This window comes from Aspergillus sclerotioniger (assembly GCF_003184525.1).
Source record: "Aspergillus sclerotioniger CBS 115572 chromosome Unknown BO94scaffold_4, whole genome shotgun sequence".
NCBI lineage: Eukaryota > Fungi > Ascomycota > Eurotiomycetes > Eurotiales > Aspergillaceae > Aspergillus > Aspergillus sclerotioniger.
In genome coordinates, this window is record NW_020290994.1 from 275356 (window position 1) to 298486 (window position 23131).

General features: G+C 49.8%; 5 protein-coding genes across 5 annotated transcripts; all 5 read left to right on the top strand.

The window, feature by feature from the left end:
* Nucleotides 1-765: 765 nt before the first annotated feature.
* Nucleotides 766-4057, top strand: BO94DRAFT_275960 (putative meiosis specific protein Hop1). The gene is made up of 10 exons (XM_025606592.1): nucleotides 766-1281; nucleotides 1340-1362; nucleotides 1425-1641; nucleotides 1689-1968; nucleotides 2018-2186; nucleotides 2235-2532; nucleotides 2596-2832; nucleotides 2876-3104; nucleotides 3153-3346; nucleotides 3397-4057. Exons 1-10 carry the CDS (start codon nucleotides 1072-1074, stop codon nucleotides 3889-3891), a joined length of 2352 nt encoding a protein of 783 aa, XP_025471226.1. The 5' UTR covers nucleotides 766-1071; the 3' UTR covers nucleotides 3892-4057.
* A 5385-nt stretch (nucleotides 4058-9442) lies between these two features.
* Nucleotides 9443-11662, top strand: BO94DRAFT_581859 (uncharacterized protein; the record flags this gene model as incomplete). The annotated part of the gene is made up of 1 exon (XM_025615436.1): nucleotides 9443-11662. One exon carries the CDS (start codon nucleotides 9443-9445, stop codon nucleotides 11660-11662), a length of 2220 nt encoding a protein of 739 aa, XP_025471227.1.
* Nucleotides 11663-12764: 1102 nt separating this feature from the next.
* On the top strand, nucleotides 12765-15079 carry BO94DRAFT_484518 (putative UDP-galactose transporter). Its single transcript, XM_025608957.1, has 4 exons — nucleotides 12765-13177; nucleotides 13282-13311; nucleotides 13376-14350; nucleotides 14406-15079. Exons 1-4 carry the CDS (start codon nucleotides 13109-13111, stop codon nucleotides 14715-14717), a joined length of 1386 nt encoding a protein of 461 aa, XP_025471228.1. The 5' UTR covers nucleotides 12765-13108; the 3' UTR covers nucleotides 14718-15079.
* Nucleotides 15080-15183: 104 nt separating this feature from the next.
* BO94DRAFT_484519 (putative DEAD/DEAH box DNA helicase (Mer3)) lies at nucleotides 15184-20104 on the top strand. The gene is made up of 11 exons (XM_025608958.1): nucleotides 15184-15436; nucleotides 15480-15632; nucleotides 15709-16705; nucleotides 16757-16938; nucleotides 16993-17681; nucleotides 17730-18305; nucleotides 18351-18505; nucleotides 18553-18650; nucleotides 18699-18914; nucleotides 18967-19150; nucleotides 19195-20104. Exons 1-11 carry the CDS (start codon nucleotides 15196-15198, stop codon nucleotides 20045-20047), a joined length of 4344 nt encoding a protein of 1447 aa, XP_025471229.1. The 5' UTR covers nucleotides 15184-15195; the 3' UTR covers nucleotides 20048-20104.
* Nucleotides 20105-21216: 1112 nt separating this feature from the next.
* On the top strand, nucleotides 21217-23048 carry BO94DRAFT_446026 (uncharacterized protein; the record flags this gene model as incomplete). The annotated part of the gene is made up of 4 exons (XM_025607521.1): nucleotides 21217-21766; nucleotides 21820-22435; nucleotides 22514-22550; nucleotides 22659-23048. Coding segments are annotated over 4 exons (1593 nt in total), but the record flags the coding sequence as incomplete, so codon positions are not given.
* Between the last annotated feature and the right edge of the window lie 83 nt (nucleotides 23049-23131).

The following is a 23131-nucleotide window of genomic DNA, read 5'->3' on the forward strand; positions in this document are numbered from 1 at the left end:
TTGGTTCATAGCAAAACTAAGTTTGGTTACCCTGCTGTGCCTAGATTTTCATCTCGGATGAGCTATTCTTTTAGATAAAAAAAACCATAATCGGTAATTCCACCTATATTCTTATCAGTTGGAGAATCATAGATATGGCCCAAAGACTAGGTAGTAGATACTAGATAGGTGCTACTATCGATATTTGACCGAGATAGGATTTGAAGACTGACCCCCAGGGGGATTGCGGGGAAGCGCCAGAGATAACTGCGTATCGCCAGGATGAGTGGATGGGTTGTGGCTCGTAATTTCAGCTACCGCGGGACTCTGCCCTATCGATTGTTTCAGACCGGTGCTATTAACGGGGCGACAGTCTGTCCCAGCGGCGTCCACTGTCGACTTGTCCAGACGATGTGTCGCCCTGTGAACCTGCCTCATCAGACTTCTTCTGCAAGGAAGCAGCATACAACGACGAGTCATTCCAACCACGTCCCAACCGCATCCCTACCGCATCCCTCAAGTCCTATTCATCCTTAGTATCTACCTATGTCTTGGAAGCAACGCCGCTAACGATCATTTAAAGAGTGGTCGGTGGCACTCGGCCGATGATATGATGCATCATGTTTATGTCTCCATCCAGGAATGCAAACCGACCACTTCGCAATGCTGGTCGTACTTTGAAGTATGTGGTATCTGCAACATGGCGGGTAATTTTCAGATACCAACCCGACGCTGCGCGCTCTCTCTATATAGTTCCAAACCAACCCGAGACGAGGTTACGTGAGACGCAAACTTCCCCGACATGACATAAGGAGACATACGAGTAAAGGCATCATTTTCCCCGTACAGTACCACTGCTGGCCAATGCGTGTCTGTCTCGAAGCAAAATCAGTTTTAATGGAGAGACAAACACGCTGGCGACTCCCGTGACCGTACCTTGGGTGTTCGTATGGTGTCGTCAACCTGACTTGGTTTTGTGCCTGGTGCTCCAGCTTCCGACCTCATCGCTCCGAACATCAATTGCCGACCACCACCCTTGCCTGCTAAATGCACCCGATCATTTCAACCTCACCATCTAGATAGCTGTCCAGCATGGTACGAATTAAGTTCACTGGTCCCCCGTCAACCGTCCAGGTACACGCCCCGCAGAATCTTCATCCCCTTGCCTCCAGCAACAGGCCTGTCACTCGGGTCAGGGCGCCAAATGTGGTCGAGGTACCTCCCAGGTTGACGCTTCAAGAAAGCATCCATTTAAAGCAACAGCAGAGCCTGGAGATGGTTCAGATAATGTTACATGTCTCGGTATGCAGCCTGCCGCTCCCACAAATCGCGTTCAACTATATCTGACACGAAAATATAGTTCGGAACTTTGTTCTATCTCCGGTTCGTTGGGTGTCAGCCCAAAACCTTCCCCAAGTAGAGCCAGTCTTATACGTGTTGCGCAGGGAGTTCTTACCGCTTCCATGCTTCGACGATCGGGATCTCAGAGAAGCTCAACGGGAGAGCCGACTCTCGTATCGACAGTTTATCGACAAAAAAGCACACGGCGAGGCCCTCGCTCGCAATGCCGAAGTTCCCTTTGGAAGAGGCAAGCAAGGCCAACCTTTAAAGATCATTCTCCGTGGCTCGGATCCTAAGGCGGATATGATTCTGGATATTCTGGTAAGCTCACCGGCTCTAGTGTTAGTTTGTGATATTCACATGCTCAGGAAACCGGCATTTTCGACGCTCTGAGCAGAAATGTGCTCGAGGCCGTCCAATTGACCATTCTTGTCGATAAGGATGCTCCCGACAATGTACTCGAGTCATATACATTTTCCTTCAAGTATACCGGGGAGGCTGGTGATGTTAACAGTCGGCTTGAAAGCCTGTCTATTGAGCCAGTGGGCTGTGTAGCTGATATGAAATCGGCGCAAGCAGCCAGGATAGGCCTGGAGACTATCGTTAGGCGCTTGATTACTCTCAGCGCCTTCCTTCCAACCTTGCCAAGTGTGTACTCAAGTATCTCCTTCGAACTCTCGCTCATTATCAATTGCAGACAAGCGGAACCTGGGTGTTCACCTTTTCTACACCGACGATTGTCCTCCTGAATATGACCCCCCGGGTTTCAATGGAGCGGCGAATGATGATACGATTCAGTTTCCACTCAACGACAATTGGAAAAGAGAATCGCAGTCATGTGGACAGATGGATAGTGGATGGCATACGTGAGTAGCTAGCCCCGTTTGAGTTATCTCAACTAATTGCTAGCATAGTGTCGGACTCAAGGTGACCTCACTCAAATGGACCGGACCCGAGTCTGAAGGATCAGAAGATCCACCCCATATACCCCCCGATCTCGAATACAACGACCCTATGCGGAGATTGGCGGACGTTGGTTTTGATGATAAAGAGGACTTGGTGCGCACCCTGGGCAGCAGACCCAACACATCGGTGGAGAACCGATTACGACCGGATGATGATCTTTCTCTGCCGCCTTCTCGGGAAATCAATGACAATGGGGTGTCGACACAAGATCTCGTAGAAAAGCATCAACTGCAGATGATGTTGCCGGTAAGTTGAGGGCCCATTGGACTTGAGCTGCGAGACTGTTGGCAAGGCAGCTAATTGCAATAGTCACAAGGGACAGGTGGCTCAGACAGTGAACTGGCGCCTACTCAACCGCTTAAGCCTAACATCACGCTCGAGAATGACAATGAAAGCCCCACTAAAAGTCAGAAGTTTGCCCTTACGGACGAAAGTAGGCACAAAGTGCAGGAATATATACACCTTCACGACCTCGATGCTTGGAAAAAGGAGGATCAAGGCACTGTCAGATGCCAATGCGGCTGGGATGGCGAAGAGGCAGCTATGGTAAGATGATAGCCTACAAGACAACAACCACTGACCTTTCCAGGTTGAATGCGCTTTTTGTCGTACGCGTCAACATATGCTATGTTACGGATATGAAGGTGCCCAAGACCCGCGAGTCCCCGACGTTCATTCATGCTATCAATGCTTGCTCAAGCCAGAAGAATCCCGATTGCTTCGTGAAATGAATAGCTTGGTGCTCCTACGGAGGGCTGTGAGAATCATCCAGGAGGAAGGGTATCCAAGCAGGACGTCACTTTTCACACAAAAGCTTCGTGAGTGACCCGTGAATACAGACTGTCCTATCGTCTGACAACATGCAGATTGCAACGGACAGACCATTGTCCAAATAACAGAGATCCTCAGAAAGCGCAAATTTCTCCAACCTACCCCGGGAAATAAGGCTAAAGGGTTCTTGCGGAAGGGCTTGCCCAAGTTCATCATACCTAGCTCGGAGAAAACCCAGCAAAGATTACAAGAGGAGATACTAAATCCTATGATCAAGATCCAACACCATGTGAGTTGATATTTAACCGATAAAATATAGTCAGCGCTAACCTACCGCAGTATGCCCAGGATAGTCCGCAAAAATCGCACCAGCTATCCCAACCCGTGACTGGCGATGAGCTTGATTCGATTGCAAAATCACTGTCCCATGAGAATGAAGAGGAAGACTCAACGTCTGAAACACAAGAAGATGGAAATAAGACACCTTGTTCCACCGAGGAGCCCACCGAAGTGCTGAACGAGAGCCAGGGTCGGAAGAAAAAGGGATCATTGATAAATGGACACGGTCAAGCAAACACCACGGAAACTGCTGCCCAAAGTGACGCACCCACTCCCAGGCGTTTCAGTGATAGAATCTTGCGGAAGGACAGCAAAGCTCAAGAACAACAAGAAGCTAAAGGTGTTAAGCTGAAGGTTTTCCAACAGCAGACGCCTACTCGCCGGAAATCAAGCGAAGGCAGTCTTCGCCGCAGCAGCAGAAAAAGACGCAAGATCAGCAATTACTCCAAACTTGTCGATGTTGGCGCCGACAATTCTGAGAACGACAGCGCTTAGCGTGGTCTTCTCAGGGATGATGCCAAGTTCAAATCCTTGATCTTGTCTCCCAGCTGAGACCACCGGAGGAAGGTTAAGGATCCATAGCCGATAATTACAAATCGATCAGCAATCAATCAGCCCAGGGGAGAAAGAGAGGAACAAGGTGTCAGTCAAGGGAACTCTCTCTTAATAGCGGTACAATGCCCGTGCACCCGCGACTTGAAATAACCAGCTAATACTCACGCAATCCGGTGTTTCAATTCAGCAACTATTGATTCAAGTATGAAGCTACAGGGCCTATCCGTGGGGGACAGGCGGAAGTGAACGAGTCAGTGCGCAAGATAGAAAGCATGATGGTGAACCCCATAGAAGGGAGCTTCATGATTGGCAACAGCCATCTGATACCTTTGCTGGTACACCCCATGCATCACCAACCTTCATTACCTTCCGTTGCACCTACATCCTCCATACCACTCACCGAGAGAACAAAAGAGGTACATGCTCCAATGTACCAAATATGAGCAGTGTTTCACATCCAGGAAGCTGTGTCAGCTAGTCATCCCTGACCGGTGCTGTCAACTTTGATCCAGAGCTCCCCACAAATATAGATATCCAGAAATTCAGTGCGTTGAAACAAACCCTGTCTGACAAGCGACCACTACCACTCACTATTAGCCCATAACAACCTCCTCCCCCTCCTCCCTGAAAAAAATCCACCTACCTACTACCTATATCCTTATAAGTCGATGACACAAGGAGGTCCCTGTTCGCACCATGGACCCTGGCAGTTAAGCTCATGGCTAAAATCATGGTGAAACATCCTGGCGTTGCATAGACGGCAGTTCCGTCCTCTCCGTCTGCCGAACCTACCGAATAAACCCGGTCGCCTCCCATGGCCCACCAGCACATCATCCATCTTTCTACACAGTCTTGGTGTGTGTGTGCGTGCGTGTGTTCTCCTGGGGAAGTCTATGCACGGGCTCGACTTTGTCTACTGACCTAGCTAACTAGCAGCAAAGTTATACTAGACCACAATTATGAAACACGACAATTATTAATACTATATTTTTTTCATGATTTGCATCGTAGCGGAGACCAATGCGCTTTGAGTAGGGGATAGTCTATCCACTTATCAACACACATATGCTATATTATCATGATTGAGTACACGGTCTGGTAGTATATATGTACCGAGAATATAACAGCTGCAGTTAAAATAGAGCTAGAGATACTATTTCATTTACGGGTTCCTCCGTACTCCCTGCAGACACTTATTTTGGTGGCTGAAATGTCATATTCGGAGCATTGTCGAAAGGGGATTAGATCGATCGTTGGTGGGTGGGTGGGTGGGTGGTCTGAGGGATTCTGGATAGTGAGATACTAAGCAAGTAGTAAGTGAGCCTAGGAGGTAGATAAACAGCCGAAAATAGGTGTTTAGGCCTTGAGGGTCGTCCCTGTCAGCGCGCAATATCTATTTTCGGGTAGACGGGCGTACCCAAAACGGGGAATGATAGGCAGCTCGGGGGTCGATCTCAGGGCTGAAGTGTGAGAGAGATCGAGGGGGCGGAGGAGCTCCTAGGCTTGGCCTCCTTGAAAGGAGGGTTACTTTAGCTGTTTTCTGAAGGTGTGCTATTCGGGACAACTTTTTTTCTCTCCCTTAAAATTTTCTTCGGGGGGTTTTGCTTGATCGCCACTGAATTCCGTAGGATAGGGGGATTAAGATTCAAGGTTCCAAACTCGGGATTTAAATCTTCCATGGCTATTGGTTGGGGGGAGGTGGTGCTATTGGTGAACTATTTGATCGAGTATGAAGGTTAACTTGCGATGATTTGAGATTTGGAGATGTTGTCTGTGGTCATTCTGAGTTATGGGCTGATTGTTCTTTAAGGGGAGTAGAATAACTGAGGCGAGGTGGTTCTTAGCCCTTTTTGGTGGCTGGCTGGCTGGATGATGAGACTATCTCCACTATACTGAGTTAGTCTTAGTCTGAAGATTGGGGTCAGGAATGTACTTCCACGCTGAGTTGACTAAGTTGTGACGTCTGTTAATGAAAAAGCTTTCTGGTGGTCTGAGTTCGGGGAGGTATGATCTTCCTGGCTCGAATTATGGGGAAAAGTCAGCAGAGCAGAGCATTGAAGGCAGAGTTGGTGGCTTATCGAGTCATTCAATCCGCAATTAGAGTATCAAAGCACAGTTTGGTGTGAACAACACATTGAATGAAAACTCAAAGTTCATGCAATGTTTCTGGCATAGGAACATTACCTTAGAAAGCACGGAGATTTTAGTCTGGAGTAGATCTGATATTATGTTCATGCGGGTTCAGTGCCTTGGGTAGCCCTGGTCTTTATGGCATACGATTGTCGGGAGACCGATCCCCCAGCGGCTGGGGATATTGCTAGAGTTCTGGATGTATTGCACAACAACTGATCGTGCATGGATGCAGTTGCAAAGTCGCAGCTTGGCATAAACATCGCAGCGTCAGATAACTTTTACTGCGAAGGTTAAGAACACTTGTGAATCCTTCATCATACGGGGAAACCGGCGTTGAGAATATAGATGTATCTATGAATGCTGCTAGCATTATTAAGTCTCGCTGCAGAGGAAGAAGCTCGAGTTACAGCATCTCTTCGGCATTATCTAAGAGTAGTTCCATTAGTAGAACAGAATTGGACTGGCTCTTGGTCGAAGGCCAGAGGCGGAAAATTGGGGAGAAGAAGGTAACGAAGACAAAATACGTATCGTGATTCTGGATGGCTTCACTGACGGTCGGATTACTCGTTAAACTCATACAGTAAGGGTTTCCGGGCTGAAAGTAATCAAGAAGTGCGAGTCAGTGATTCCGGACGGTCGGGCGGATGCGGCTTGGCCGAAGATCTACAGAGGCACAACCATGACAGACGAGGTCGGCTAAGTAACTCCGGTTGCTGTTCCGTCGGTGCCCACTGCCTGACAGACATTTAAGCAGAGCAGTGTTGAGGTTGAGCAATATTTTCACACCAAGTCTAGGTCCGTTAGGTACCAGGTCCTGGTTGTCGACGTGGTCAGTCCGTCATGCCTTCACAGCGTCTGATCCGAAATCTCGACATTGGTATGGAGTACTTTGTAAATCATTGCTCATACCAGAACTGTTGTAGCTCACTATGCCCATTGTGTTCACTGATGTCAATCGACATCGTGCTGGGAGAATGGTAGGTTTGAACTTCAACCATCAACAAACCGTCCAACGGGACACTATTCCAGCAACTTCCCATGGAAACCTTACAATGGCTTTGTCGATTATTGAGGACGATCGAGGGGCACATGCACCCAAGATTTGAGATTGTACCTGGAAAGTTGAACTTGCGTAGCGGAGACTAGATGCCCTATGCACGACTATTTGCCTCACGACCATTAGCGGATTGTCACGAGCGTCAACGGGGCCAAGATCGTAGAAACAAACAAACCCCAGGGTATGCCGTTTACAGTATGGCGAGACGATCTCATGGGAGACCTCTGCACCAGCCTGGATCGAGGGCTCGAAGACTATTGAATCGGCACTTGAGGACCCCACTGCTCTGGCGCTCGAGTATAACATTGGAGAGCGGGATGAAGATCAGCAGCAACTGCAGCTCCTATTGGAAGAGATCAAGGGACGGCCGGGGGTGAGCGGCGAGGGTAGGTAAGTACGGAGTAGTAGTTCTTCACAGTTCACCCATCGATCGAGTGCCAGAACCCGTGGAGAAGGCCGAGCGGCTGCAGCCCCTTAATTTGAGGCGACTGGCTGGTACTGACGGAGTGCACGCGTCGGCCCAATCTCCGGCGCGACGTCAGAGCACACGACGTGTAGGCGACTGGAATTGACGGAATAGCGGAGAAAAGATGGTGGCAATGGAATCTTTTCTTTTGAGAAGGAGAAGGATAGGTACTCCGTACACAGTAGAGTGGTGACGGAGTGGCTGTTGCCATCGGCCAATCATCCCAGCACCGCACGTGTTCCGGGCGCATCTAAGCCGGAAAGAGGTCAAGACCACCTCAGGCTGCAGAAATGATGCAGTGACTATTGGCCTCTAGAAGACTAGAATATCCCCTGGAATCCGAAGAAGACGGGACGGAAGGACGGTCGAACTTTAGAAACGAGAGTCGGCGCAAGGGGGACGAACCAGGATCAGACCCATGACAGCGGTAATCGGGCTTGTCATCAATGGATCCTTGCTGACCGACGCATTTTCGTTGGACCAACTGTGTATACTGTTTTCACTGAGTCCGGAGTGAATTCTATCTACGGAGTACCATCCGAGCAGCAGGCACTGACTACTTTCCACCACCAGGCAAGAATGGTCTGATCCTGGAACTAGGAGTCCAGGAGGGCAGGAAATAAACAACTTCAAGACACAGACATAATAATTAAAATCCTGGCTTGACTCGAACGGGCATCGGTCGCCTCGGGCCAGCGCCAGCCAGAGAACCCACCGGCGAACCTCTCCACCGGATGGGCCACTCAGAAGCTCTCAGGAGCCGCTCTGCGATCTATGGACCCATGGTTGTGTGCCTGTCGATTCTTACTGCTATTGTAGTGTGCTAAGGTGCCACTACCGGCGTGCTATGTCTGCTGACACGAATCTTAACTCTTTGGGCTAACGTAGGCTTGTCGTCGACTCGCCGGCTCGCCCGTCTTAGTACCTCTCCTGATGGACCATTCTGCCGGTTCTCGCCCCAATCTATGACAACTGGGTATTTGCTGGATCCACGAGAATGGCTTTGTTCCCCGTCAATTTTCTGGTTCCAAGCATTGGCAAATGGACCCTCCATGCCACTTTTCGCGGATCTCTTCAATTCTGAGCTGGCCCATGCTGAGTTTAGACTGTTTTTGGCGCCTTGGGCTTCCCCCTTAAGCCGCGACCCTCCACGGTTCTGAATTTCCTCCCCCCCCTCAATCTTCAATTGCTCACATGTAATGTGAATTATATATAGCGTCTAATAAACCTTTCGGCTCGCACGGCCGGTTCTCGTTTGGCCCCGTTTATTTCCTCGCAAATTTACATCATTCAAAAGCTCCTCAGTGACCCTCCCTGGTCACATTTCGCTCGTTCCATTTGACCTGCATTGTCCCTCATTACCCTATTTTATCTCATTTATTCATTTATCTATTTATTCTTTCCGTGGCTCACCTGAACTGCCTCAGAAGTCCCTGTTTGAATTTATTCTCGCTCTTTCGAAAGACGTCAATCTCTGCAAATATTCATTCTTTTGACCGCCTCTTCAAAGTACCGTGTCTGGTGGCGGCCGGAAACGAGGGTCTTTTGGTGACCGAAACGGTAAACATACAGCCTTGAGGTACACACCGACTTGTGTGGGGAAAAACACCTTGGGCTTTACTTGAGACCTCCTGAACCTTCCAACCAAGAGACGTCACGATCAATTGTCGTCGCGTCGAAAAACTCCAGTCTCTCCACCGACACAAAGAACCTCTGCTATCTAGTTATTTGGTCATAGCTCGAATTCTGGAGGAGAAGCTATCGGGATTGCTGCCCGAACTCCCATACTAATAATACCCCGGCAGTTCATTGTTATTTCAATAATCACATCCACGATGCATACCTCCACAGGCGGAGTGCGTTCGCCAGCCGGAAGCCCGGGGGATTCGATAAACGAGAGCACGGCAAAGGCCTACAAAATCCTGGGGACAGCTGATGTCTCCGTCCATGAGAATCACCACAAGCGGGAGGACAAAAAACGTTCAAGACGACCAAGCTTCATGAGAGCACCGGAGATTAAGCCGCAAAAGAGCGGCGGTTTTGTGCCCTTTCCAACTGCCGTTCAAGAAAACACCCTCCCATCACACCACCTTCGTGTTCGGGCATCGTCGCCCCTGCTAGGCCACGATTATCGACCAGAAGATGCTCTTGAACAGCCTATTCCAGCACCAGTGAAGAAAGTCCATCAGTCAGGTTCTGCCTCTGCTTTATTTTCCTACTTTACCTCGCGGGATTCTTCAGCCAACACAAATTCTGGTATTGGGGTTGCGACATCCGACTTTGGTTCGACTGCAGAGAACAAACCAGAGTCACGGCAAAGCGCCGAGTCCGGCTTCAGCCTTCGACAACCGAAAGGGTCCATGAAAGAATCGAAGCGAAAAATGCGCCCACCTAGGATCGACCTCTCCCTACTGTTTCCTAAGCCTCGGGCAACCGCCGAACCACTTTTGTCGCCGCAGCGCATGGTGGAATCTCCCTCCCCTGTCTCCATAATCTCCGAGCATCCCGCCACCAAAGCAATCAACCCCGAGAGCCATGCAGCTGGGAATAGACTCACCATAACGCCGCCTCAGCCGAAAGACTCGACTCGTCAACCCTATGGTGACCAGGCCCACGGAGCACCTGCATCCTACGAGACGAAGAATTCGAATTGGCTTGATCCGTCATTAGAGAGGACAGTGCGGGCCAGTGAGATGGATCTAGCCCTGCAAAAGCTGCAGCAGGACTCCCAAAGCCATGGGAAGGGCCGTTCTAGCCGCTCACATTCCCGGTCCCAAGGTCAAGAGAAACGAAGAACCGGCGACTCTCATATTTCGGATAACTCGTGGAAAGCTTCCTCAAAAGGTTCCGCCGGTGAATGGAGTAAGGAGACATCCCTGTCCCCAGAGGCTCGTTTGCGCCAAAGCTCTCACCGTGTCTCCAACTCCCCGGATTTTAGAAGATCCAACCTGCATGCGAGTGTTCCACTAGAGAAGAGTTCAATGCCCAAAAAAAGCAGCAGAACTACTTTGAAGACTGCGGACCTCAACAATTCTAGTGTACTGTGTCTTTCCTCTTCGGAGGATGAAGACGAAGAAGAAGAACCCACAAGCGACCGACCGGGCCGAGGCCGAGATACAAGAGACAGCGTAACAACTTACGGCGAATTTGAACCCGAAATATGTACAGCTGCTGCGGCACAAGCTACCAAAGGCACTATACGAAGCATTGATCCGTCCATCAGCAGCCGTGGATCGCGTCCTACTCAGAGGCATCAGTCTGTCCGACGAGATACTTCCCAATCCTCGGCAGGGAGGTCGTCATATGTGACCAGCAGCCAGTCTCGTCGGTCAAGCGGGATACCTACAATCTCCGAGCCGGAATACTTCCACGGGGACCTAGGTTTCAACCAGAGACGGGGCCAGCTCAGGAAGAGCCCCTCCATCTCCCAGAAGGAGATTAACAGAAGAAGCCGAGTCATCGCGGTGACAAGACAAGAGGAAAATCTCCTTGAAGCAATGAGACAGCGGAAAGGAAAAATCACACCCAGTCTTTTCCAGGAGTCCCGGTTCGGTAACCTGGAGCCTGACCAAGGATCCATGCTGTCGGTACCGTCAAGGGACTCATTTTACGGCTCGGACATGTCCTTCTTGCGTCTCAGCCCTGCATTACCTTCAAAATCCGTCCAGGTTAGTGCAACTCGCAGTGATAGAGAAGGCTCCGTCTGCCAAAGCACCTTTTCAGACGAGGAGCAAAAAACCATCAACTCATTTCCTTCTCCCCGGACTAGCCTAGCGTTTTCCGAGGGTCTTTCATCTCCGTCGACCAGCGCAGCCTCTCCATTGACCCCAACACTTCCTATACACCGCTTCTCGCCCATACCATCACAAAAACCGCCTCCTCGTCGACCTATTCCCGCAGTACCTCAGGATAAGAGGCGGCATTCCCGGCGGCGTACAGATAGCAGCGAGGCAATTGTCCTAGAAGAATCGGATGAGACGAAGCAAAGTGACGATCTTCCCATGTGGACTTTGAGGTGGAATAACGACAATGGAACTATGACGGCTGTACACTGAACCTGGTGCTACCTTTTGCACTTTGCTTGCAGCCATGATACACTCTTTATCTGTTCTGACTTAAACGAAATGTCTTGGATTTTACCTACCAGCATCTACACACTCACTCATCCGATCTCATACCCGTGACTTGTCATACACTCTTTGTTTCTCTTTTCTATACTTTCTCCATTTGTACTATCTTATGTATATCAAGCGAGACGCGGCCACATGGCACCTATTTTTTGATATCACATAAGCATTGTTAGCAGCAGAGAAATATTTTGTAAATAGATGGTCTAGACTCAATGGAGGGCGCTGCTACCAGATACTGTTCAAATAATCAAACCCAAGCCGAGTATTCTATAGCTAGAATTTCTTGACGCGGGGCCACCGGCTGGCAGCCTTGGTTCGTGATCACAGGTCGTCAAGTTCATGAACGAAGGACCTTCGGTCCGAGCCGATAGGACCAGGAGATGGTCTCGCCAGTGAGGGAGGCACTTGGGATATGCTCTCACACAAGCGTCACTGGCCGCGCGTAGTATAGAGGCAACTGGGAATTGGGGCCAGGCCCACGGTACCGATGGGTGCCAAGAAACCTTTGTCCGAGCTGCACAGCCGGGTCTGGCCCTCCTTGCCGTCGTCTGTCGGCTTTGATTCCCGTCAGAAGATCACGCCCTGTAACATGATAAGATCACTGCAGATCATGCATGTTTACTATTATTGATATCACGGTGATATGGACTGCCTGCAAGGTCGGGTCGGCCGATCAGGGCTTACCAAATAGTATCATGGCACGTTCACGATGAGCGGACAGAAGCGTAATCTGCAGCTCTCACCGGGTTGTGGGTACATGGGCAGATAATTCCGTCACCTGGATCTGCGTGCTGCTGAGGTTGATCCAGACATGTATGTCTTAACCTGACGTCAGAGGGGGTTCCTCAGGGGGAAGCTGAAGCGAATGTTGAGCACAATGAAGAATGGCTGGGGGGACCCGTCAAAGGGACTGGACCATTGACAAGACCAGTAGACCGCCACCTGCCCCCGTGATCGGTGATCCACACCGCCCAGACAAGCGTCTCAAGAATACCCCGGATCTCATATTTTAGCCCACTCGCCCTCTGCCTTCGCCTGGTTCCCCAGCTGCGCCTAGCGTCCTGTCCTCCATTGAGGTCTTTCTTGAGCTCTCCGATCGTTGGCTTCCATCGCGACCCGGTCGGTCTTCTTCGTGCGGGCCTAGTTTGCTGGCAAGCCTCTCAAGTCAAGCGCGAAGACAACTCCCCCTCCACCACCCACCACCACCATCACGCGCCCGACCTACAAATATATGCAACATCCTCGGCAATCGAGTGCGGAGTTTCTGTCCAGCCAACCCCCGCAAGTTTGGCCGCTTTTCAAATACCAAGCTGTGCCTACTTTCACCAGAACAACAAAGGTCTAGCTACAGGGAAGACAACCATTGTCAGTATGGGGGAATCCGTACAGCGCCAGTCCTCGGGACTGGGATTTGCCTGGAAAAGCCTCTCTTGGGCACTGGTAGGCTACCCACTGCCCTGCGCATACTTGTCACTGCGTACTCTTTGTTACTTGCCTGGCAAGAGATCCTATGATCATCGCTAACGCGGCGCTTTTGGATATAGTTGACCGCGCAGTCCACAGCATTTGTCTTGGTTAGCCGCCCCGTCTACTCCGCTCATAACTTCAGCTGATTGTTTCTATCTTGTCTGTGCATAGTTACTGCATTACTCTAGAGTGATGACGCCAGCTGGCGGCAAACGATACCTCACGTCCACCACCGTTTTCTTCAACGAGGTTGCTAAGCTCGCCATCTCCCTGACCATGGCGCTATACGAAGTCTCGAAGACAGCTCCTCCTTCCGTACCTGCGACGTCTCTTTTCTTTTCCCTCACAACCGCCATATTATCTGGTGATAGCTGGAAACTTGCGATTCCTGCTTGCCTTTATACACTCGCCAATTCGTTGCAGTATATCGCACTCTCGAACCTGCAGCCAGCGACCTTTCAGGCATCATACCAGCTGAAGCTGGTCGTCGTGGCCATGTCCAGTCTGGTGTTGCTTAAGAGATCCATTCCCCTGCGTAAGTTGGGACTACTGGTCCTACTTGTGGCCGGCGTTGCCTTGGTGCAGATGCCCACGGGCAACCCTGATGACATGTCTTTCCATGATGAGACCGCACGTCTTGCTTTCCCACGATCTCTGGAAGAGTGGAAAGCTGCAAAGCTAGGACGTGACAATCTACATAAGCGTTCCGCAACTTACGAGGGAATTGAGGAGGACATGATGACCGCCAACCCTCGGTTGAATGCTGCAGTCGGCCTCCTGGCCACGGTTGGCGCCTGTCTCGCCTCCGGCCTTGCAAGCGTGTATTTTGAGAAAGTGCTCCTGGACAGCGCAAAATCGACATCACTTTGGATCCGCAACGTGCAGTTGGCAGTATATTCGATATTTCCCGCGCTTTTCATTGGCGTTGTGTTTTTGGACGGCGAGAAGGTCGCTGCCAGTGGCTTCTTTGAGGGCTATAACTGGATCGTTTGGTCTACTATCCTTGTCCAGGCCATTGGCGGCATAGCAATATCCTTTTGCATTGGTTATGCAAACCGAGATTCTAAGAATGTGGCCATGGCCACTAGTATTGTTCTCACCACGTTGGCCAGCGTTTGGCTCTTCAACTTCGAACTCACTGCCAATGTATGTGAATGAGAAATTCCTCTCCGCGTTGATGATACTAATTATGCTTGAACAGTTCCTCCTTGGGTCATTCGCAGTTCTTGTGGCTACCTGTCTTAGCGAAGATTCAAGTTCTATATCCGCCCAGGCCAAACGCCAGGTACTCCGTCCTCCTCCGATCCGCGTAGATCGGTACGAGAAAGAAAGCAAGAGTGGTGAAGCTTCACCAGCGTCTCCGTCCCCTAATGAGATCTCCATAAAGCTTCCTGGCACGCCATTTTTGTCTGATGCTGGGCTCTCTACGTCGAGGCCTACGTCCCCGGGTCATGTACGCGTTGGCCGCACCCCTAGCGGGGGTTACTTTGATAAGCACTTACGAGACCACTGAGCTGCTTTATGCGGATGTCTTTTCGCATTTGTCGCGTGAATATAACCCTTCGCGTTGCTGTATCATGTTTGCTAGGAAGTAAATAAGGATGGATAGAAGCGATGAGCCACTCTCGTTTTCGTCGTATATGTCTCAATTTCGTGTACTTTATTATTCTTTTCTTTTCGCTGTCGATTCTTCTACAATCACAGTCCTACAGCTCATGGCTCGACTCCAATTCAATATACTCAAAATCGAACTGCGAAGAGTTTTGAAAGCCCTTGAGAAACAGTCGAGGTGCATTACCTTGTTGTAATGTTCACTGCTGCTGCGAGTTGCTGGTTGTAAGGAGCCCCACATGCTTTCGGTGCGTAACGGATGACTATTGTCCACTTCCTTTCCTGTACTTCTTCAGCTCACTTTTTCAGCTTGTCCATGGTAAGCGATACTACAAAGTCTCGTATCAAGAGTCATTCCAATAATCAATCCTTCGACAGTCATGAGGAACAAAACCTATCATCCATATCCCGTAAACCGCCAGAATGTTCCCTATAAGCGCAGGGCCGTCGCTCAACTCCCGACTCCTAGTCGGTCAAATCCGACCACCATCATTGATCAAAGACTAGTGGAAGGTGCACAGGAGCCTTTCCTCCATAGGCCACCTAGAGAAGTACATAGGAGCTATGTGTCTGAGCCACAGATGCTTCCTCGTGACGATAGCTTGGAGCTGGATGCGTTCGGTATGCCGATCAATTACCCCACAGCCACATCTATGGAGTCAAGCTGACATCCAAACTTTAGACCTTGAACTACTGGCCCAATCGGATGAACAAACACGGAGTCTCCAGGCGGCCGGTCTGGTCACAGACCGTGGCTCATTGCCGTCTAGACCGTCTCAAGCAACGAACTATAATCAAGTCTCTCGTTTCTTTCATGGTCAGTGCACATGCTTGGTAGACTTTCATGGGAGGTTGTTTCACAAATCTGAGCTAACAATAGTTTGAAACAGCAGCTGGTCCACATGTCACCCCACATCAAAGCTTGGGATCTAGCTCTTCGGACACGGGTGTAAGATCGCCATCTAGTCCATTGGTTAGATTGCGGGCCGAGAGGATGAATGTACAATCTCGCCAGCATAATTTGGAAGCCAGGGATGTTCCTCATACATCCTACGACTATGGAAAATCTTGTCCCCACTCTACTGAAATATTGCCGACTGCTTCCCACGGACGGCCGAAAAGTCCCTTCAAACAAATTCCGGTTTCCATTCGAGGCATTGTCCTTGTATCTGTGCATGAGCTTCCAGATAAATACCGTCCAATGTTCCCATTTCCTGTCTTCAATGCCGTGCAGTCCAAATGCTTCCACCCGGTTTACAAAACCGATAGCAACATTGTCCTCTCGGCCCCCACGGGTAGTGGGAAAACAGTTATAATGGAACTGGCAATCTGTCGATTGCTCAATTGCCTAAAAGATGAACGATTCAAGGTGGTATACCAGGCGCCAACCAAGTCTCTTTGCTCAGAGAGGTTCAGAGACTGGAATACGAAGTTTCACACTTTAGGGCTGCAGTGTGCAGAATTAACTGGGGATACAGATCCCGCCCAGTTGAGGAGGGTTCAGAACAGTCAAATAATCATTACTACGCCGGAGAAGTGGGACAGTATGACTCGTAAATGGAAGGATCATGCACGCTTAATGCAGCTGGTCAAACTCTCCCTCATTGACGAAGTCCATATTCTCAAGGAGGCTCGTGGTGCAACTCTGGAGGCTGTCGTATCTCGCATGAAAACCAATGGATCAAATGTCCGCTTCGTTGCTCTCAGTGCTACTGTCCCAAACTCTGAAGATATCTCAACTTGGCTAGGCAGGGACTCAACAAATCAGCATGTGCCCGCACATCGGGAACATTTTGGAGAGGACTTTCGCCCAGTGAAGTTACAAAAGTTTGTGTACGGCTACCAATCGCACGCCAATGACTTTGCATTCGACAAAATGTGTGGCTCAAAGTATGTCTGTCCCATATGAAGTCTGCTTCCATATTGATGCTCTTCATGCAGGCTTCCAGACCTCATAGCATCTCATTCCTCCAAGAAGCCTATAATGATATTTTGCTGTACGAGGAATTCGGCTGTTGCTACTGCTAAGGAGCTGGCTCGCTTGTGGTCAATGTCTAATCCTCCTGCGAGGCTGTGGAAAGGACCAGGTAGGCCTATGGAGGTGCAAAACATGGACCTGAAAAGTAGGGCCTCTCCTTTCATTCCATTTGGATGGCAGCTGAACTGGTGAGATAAAGGCACAATCGGTGCCGGGGTAGCTTTCCACCATGCCGGTCTTGATCCGGGTGACCGTCGTTCAGTCGAGACAGGATTCCTACAGGGGCTAATTAGCATAATATGCTGCACGTCTACTCTTGCAGTTGGAGTAAATCTGCCATGTCATCTGGTAATTATAAAAGGCACAGCCGGATGGCAAGAGGGCGGCTGCAAAGAATATTCAGACCTGGATATTATGCAAATGCTTGGCCGTGCAGGCAGACCGCAATTCGATGACAGCGCTACGGCTGTGATCATGACAAGGAAAGAACGCGAAAACCACTATGAGAAGCTTGTGTCTGGCTCCCAGAGTCTAGAAAGCTGCTTGCATCTGAACCTTGTTGATCACTTGAATGCTGAGATTGGGCTTGGTAATGTCACAAACATCGATTCTGCTATACGATGGCTCGCTGGCACGTTTCTGTTCGTGAGAATGAGAAGAAACCCAACTCACTATCATCTTAAAGAGGACGCTGACAGGGGTGATGAAGATGAAATGCTGCGACAAGTATGCGAGAAAGATATCAAGCTTCTACAGGAATGTGGGCTGGTCTCCACCGATGGCCTCAGATCCACCAATTCTGGCGATGCCATGGCTCGGTACTATGTGCGGTTTGAGACAATGAGAACATTGCTTACACTCAAACCCCACTCAAGCATATCCCAAGTTGTGAGTGAGCAATAGTTGGTCATAGATGGAAGCTAATGATGCACGCAGCTGTCGGTTATTTCAAGGGCAGATGAGTTCCGTGAGATACGCCTCAAGGCAGGTGAGAAGTCTCTTTACAAGGAGATCAACCGTGCCAGCGCAATCCGGTTCCCAGTCAATGTGGATATAGCGCTCCCAGCCCACAAGATCTCGCTGCTGATCCAGTCTGAGCTGGGTGCGGTGGATTTACCCGACGGGGAATTGTTTCAGAAGCATAAATTTGCTTTCCAGCAAGATAAGACCTTCGTCTTCTCTCATATTAACAGACTCATCCGCTGCGTCATAGACTGTCAGGTAGGCCTTGAAGATTCGATCACATTGCGGAATGCTTTGGAGCTTGCACGGAGCTTCGGTGCCAAGGTCTGGGATGACTCGCCACTGCAGATGAAGCAAATCGAGCAGATCGGAGTTGTTGCCGTTCGAAAGCTAGCATCAGCTGGAATCACCAGTATTGAAGCGCTGGAGCTTTGCGAGCCCCATCAGATTGATATGACCTTGAGTAGAAATCCCCCATTCGGCAGGAAGTTGTTAGACCGACTTGTCGATTTTCCCAAGCTTCGAGTGTCCATCAAGATGACTGGAAAGGTATAGAACCAAAGCCCTTTTGACCTATCACTGAGACATTAGTAGGACTCCAAACCTGGCAATGCAGTGAAGATCCAGATGAAGGCCGAAGTTGCCTTCATGAACCCAAAGAGTCCGACCTACTTCCAGAGACGCCCGGTATACATCTGCTTCTTGGCAGAAACTTCGGACGGCCGTCTGCTCGATTTTCGGCGTATAAGGTAATACTGATATACTAAATAGGATTCTCCAAGCTAATCCGAGATAGTGCGAGTAAGATGTCTAATGGTCAAGAGATACTGTTGGCCGCGGATTTGAAGAGTGCTGGCCAATTTGTGACGTGCTATGCCATGTGTGACGATATAGGTATGTTGCTACCATGGGCACAGCTAAATTGACTACTGACAGTCCTAGCTGGAACTACTAGATCTGCGCAGCTGAAGCCTGATATTCCTGCATCCTTGTTTCCAGCACAGCTGGATTCACATCCCGATTCTGTATCGACAAGACCTCAACCCAATATTTCACGCCGACGCAGCAACGACACGTCTCAAACCAAATATACCAGTAATCTGAATATTAACACATGGGACAGCGATGATTTATTGTTCGACGAGTTCTTGGAAAAGGGTAAGTCGAGCGTTCTTCGCGGAATTGAAGGAATGATTCGAGGTATCCGCAGACGAAGCCGAGAACTGGTCTTGTACCAACAAGCTGCCAGAATCTTCAGGCAATAAAGCACGCAATAAGTCAAAAAACGAAAGCAAATATCCAGAGAAAGCTGGCAAAGCGGCCGAGGCTGAGGAGCCCACTCGACTCGAAAATGGCAGGTGGGCGTGCAACCATCGATGCAAAGATAAGACAACGTAATGTCATTGCGCAATTTTAAAAGAAAACAACTAAGTGACAGCAGGTGTAAGCATTTATGTTGCCGCGATGGACTCGAAAAGCCACCAAAAGCAAGCAAGAAGCGACTTTCAGACGAGACAAAAGGACTCAATCAGATGACGTTACCAGCGACAATAGTCAAGAAGAATACTCACGTAGCCAGCATTTCTAGTACCGAGGTCTGCGCAAACCATGCAATACTGTCTGGCCCGACACCCAAGCCCTCGCACAAGTCAAAGACCGATAACAGTGACAAAGCCAGGATTAACCCCAGTGCTCCAGCCCGCACCAGCAAGGAAGACTCTTCGAGCGAGTACGGAGACGACAGTTTCAGTGATTTTCCTTCACCATCGGCCTTGTTGTTTGATTACTCCGCAACACCAACAAAGAAGGACCTTGAACCCCCGACAAACGAAGGTGAGCTAGACCTAAATGATGACTGGATCGACGATGAAATCTGGCTTGACCCCGGGTCACCACCCCCAGACTCTAGCCCCGCTGGACAATCCCGCGTCATCATAGAAAAGGTTAGTCAAGATGAAACGACTCATGCATCACAAAGCGTTCATACGGCTATTCCAAAGACCAACCCTGAGAATCCAGATAGCCAAGTCGATAATCTCCCCACCTTTGACATCTCCCATGGAAAGAAGCGGAATCTTCCCCCAACAACAAACAGTGACAGCATGTCTAAAAAGTGTAAAACAGACAAAGCTACCACCGGCACAGATAAAAGCCAAAGTAACAATGACATAGTAACTAGTGGTTCAGTGCCTTCGGAGCCCGTCCATGAAACATCAACCATCCCAGAAGGCTGGGAAGATATCGACCGTGATCTACTAGATGAGTTCAAAGACATCATCAATTTATTTTAAGCGGAGGAGAATGAAATCTTGTGGGGTCGGGAATATGCGTGCGGGGTATCTCTTTCCATGTTTTTCTTCTTTACGTTCATCCATGTATGTATGCACAGCCGCCATCAACAGTGGTTTGTGGTTAATGGAGAACCGGATATTGCCCATACAAAATTGAGAAATGACATTGTGAATCTAACAAACCGCTAGTTGCACTACTTAGCGAGGAATAATGACGTAGGGACGATTCAGTGCTCTGGTTCATGGTTGGCTACAGTTGTAGGGTGAAGTGAATACTCCTATGAACAGAAAAGGAATCGCGTGATGCCTGGAACACCCTGAGCTACAGTTAGAGTCCGTACTTCACCATTTCGTCTCTCTTAAACTTTTCCTCTCTTCCCCAACTATCCTGCTCTTTCATGATTAATATCGATGCTTAAGTTGTCTTGTGGCACACTGAACAAGCTGATAGTAAGTAGTGCAAGCTAGTATTTGCCATATGCCTCGATATAGGGTTGTTTGGTTGGTTGACACATTGTGGCTTCTTACTGATCTAGTTCTCTCCGTGACGGATCTTCTTCCTTTCACATCCGCATCCCTTCCATCAGGATAGACACACTTATTTTCTCGCCCTCACGTCCTATCATAGCTTGAGTGGAGCATCTAGACAATCTGGTAAGTGAGTGGATGTTGTTTCTTGTGATGATTTCTTCTTTTCTCGTTAAAGGCGTGCTTCACAACGCGTCGCGCCCGTATGGCTGTTCTGTGTTGTGAGCTCATTTTTACCTGAGAGCACAGCTTAGCACGAAAGGTCCTTCTGTATCTCGTCCTGTTACTGTCTTACCTCTGCTATGTGATAAAAGGTCGAAGGCAACCACACTGACTTGGTTCGACCAGACAGATCACACACTGAGCGCCATTGAGGCCCCTCCCGATAATGGTGAAGCAACTCAAGTATACTTCGGTAAGACTGTCCACTCATATCGACCACTGAGAGTGCCAGAGGATGGAAACTGATGGCTGGCTGCATGTAGCGAAGGAAGAGCGGCGTTTCGGTGGGAGAGACCGTCGCCAAAGACCTGGTAGGTGACACTCTCAGGAAGTTGCAGAAAATGGACATATGTTGGTGGATCAGCTAACGACTGCTGTAGAACAAGCGATTAACCACCAAATCGAACAAATCGGACTCTCCATTTGTGGAGATCAACGTCAACGAGAAAGAGTTGACAGACAAAGGTTTCGATGAGTTTATTGGTGTCTTGATCAAATGCATCAAGTTTAAAGATGACGAGCACCCCTTGGGACGCACCAGGGTTACTGAGCTCCATTTGCAAGGAAACCAGCTCACGCTCGAATCACTGTCTCAGTTGGCCGAGGTAGTTGCTCTTAGTGCCGGTGACCTCCGTGAATTAGACCTTTCCCAGAACAAGATCCAGATCGAGACTGCGGAAGACATTGAGCAGTGGGTTTCATTCCTAAAGGCGTTTGAAAACTGCTTCGTGCTCAAGAAGCTTGATCTGGGAGGTAACCCTCTTGGAAGACTGGGCCTTGAGCACTTTGCTCGGGTCTATCTGAAAAGTGGCCTTGACTTCTTGGAAGATGACGCGGATGCTCTTCTTGGCTCTGAACTAGCCGATGAATGTTCCCCTGTTGAGACAGTGGCTAAATCTGGCAAGGAAAACGAGCCCAAACACCTCAAGAAGAAATCCCCCCACAAGGGAAAAGGTGCCCGGCAGAGCAGTGAGTCGTGTCGCCCTATAGTGAGAACGAAACTAACAGAAGACTCTACCTAGGCCACACTCATGTTGACCCGACAGGTATCAAGAAGCACGCATGCACGCGCGGTCTTCGCTCCATTCCATACCTTGTCTTGTCGGACATTGGATTGTCAAGTACCGGCGCCCTCCACCTCATGAGCATGCTCAATGTTCAACGAACTCGAGAGCAACTCCTCAAATATCTCCCTTCGGGTAAACCGAAAGGACTACCTGGCAGCGAGGCCCTGTGCAAGAGCATAATTTGGCGCCCTAATGATACCCTTGATGCTCACACGCAGCGATTGCTCGAGGTTTCTGAAGCCCTTCGCGACATGAAGTCTGACTCCGATTCCGAAGAAGAAGATGTGAATGACGAGGATGATGCAGAGAAGACTGCACAAAACAAGCTTCAGAACGATTTGAAGGGAGAGTACAGTCGTAAAAGCAAGCGTGTCCGCCTCCAGGCACTCAAGGAAGACGGGGTGCATGGCAGCACTATTTGGGGCACTGCGTTGAAGATGATGCTTGTTTCTAGGGTGATTCTGCTCGATGGCCAGGAACATCCGAAGGAGGTGTCCGAGGCCCAAGACGACAAGGGGAAGAACGAGAGGGATGATGAAGGAGATAACGATAGCGAAGGCGCAAACGAGGAGTGGATAGAAGACGAGGCCTATGAGCAGGAAACCTCGCGAGCCCCATCCGGTTTTGGATGGTGGGAGCAGGATGATAGCTCATCGGAGACACCCACCTTCTCTCACATCGAGAACGTGCAGCCATATCCTGTGCGTCGCATGCTACCGACCACTGGCAACGTGCCGCAACCCGTTGCACGCATGGCGACGCACATGGCAGCCGCAGCCCTGGCCGAGGTTGAGCGAGCCACCGGTCCGTTCCATCCAAGTGCGCAGGCTTTCAATTTCGACTTCCCCACGCTGCAGGAGGCCCATGAACCATTCGTCTCAGAGGGAGCGGCCAGCCAGGACGAAGCGAAGAATCCTCCTTCTGGGGAGCAGACCCCGCATCAGAGTTCTCTGGCTCTCCGCGCCGCCCGAAAGTTGCCACGCGATCTTCCCTTTGACTTGTTGCGGCGAGTGATAGCTGAGGCCGTTGGCGCCGACGGGATCTTGGATCACGATCAGCAGGAACGCATCATAGAATATGGTGCTAGCTGGCAGGCCTTGGCCAACGAGTTGAAGTTTCAGGGGGCAGAGGAGCACCAGCAGATCTGGAAGCTCCTCGACACCTTGAAATGCTTCGAATACACCCCGTGGTGAGAGCACAACCCGTTGAAGAAGTACAGCCGTGGGAGAAACAGATTTAGTCTCACCGATCAGCGGTGGACATCAAG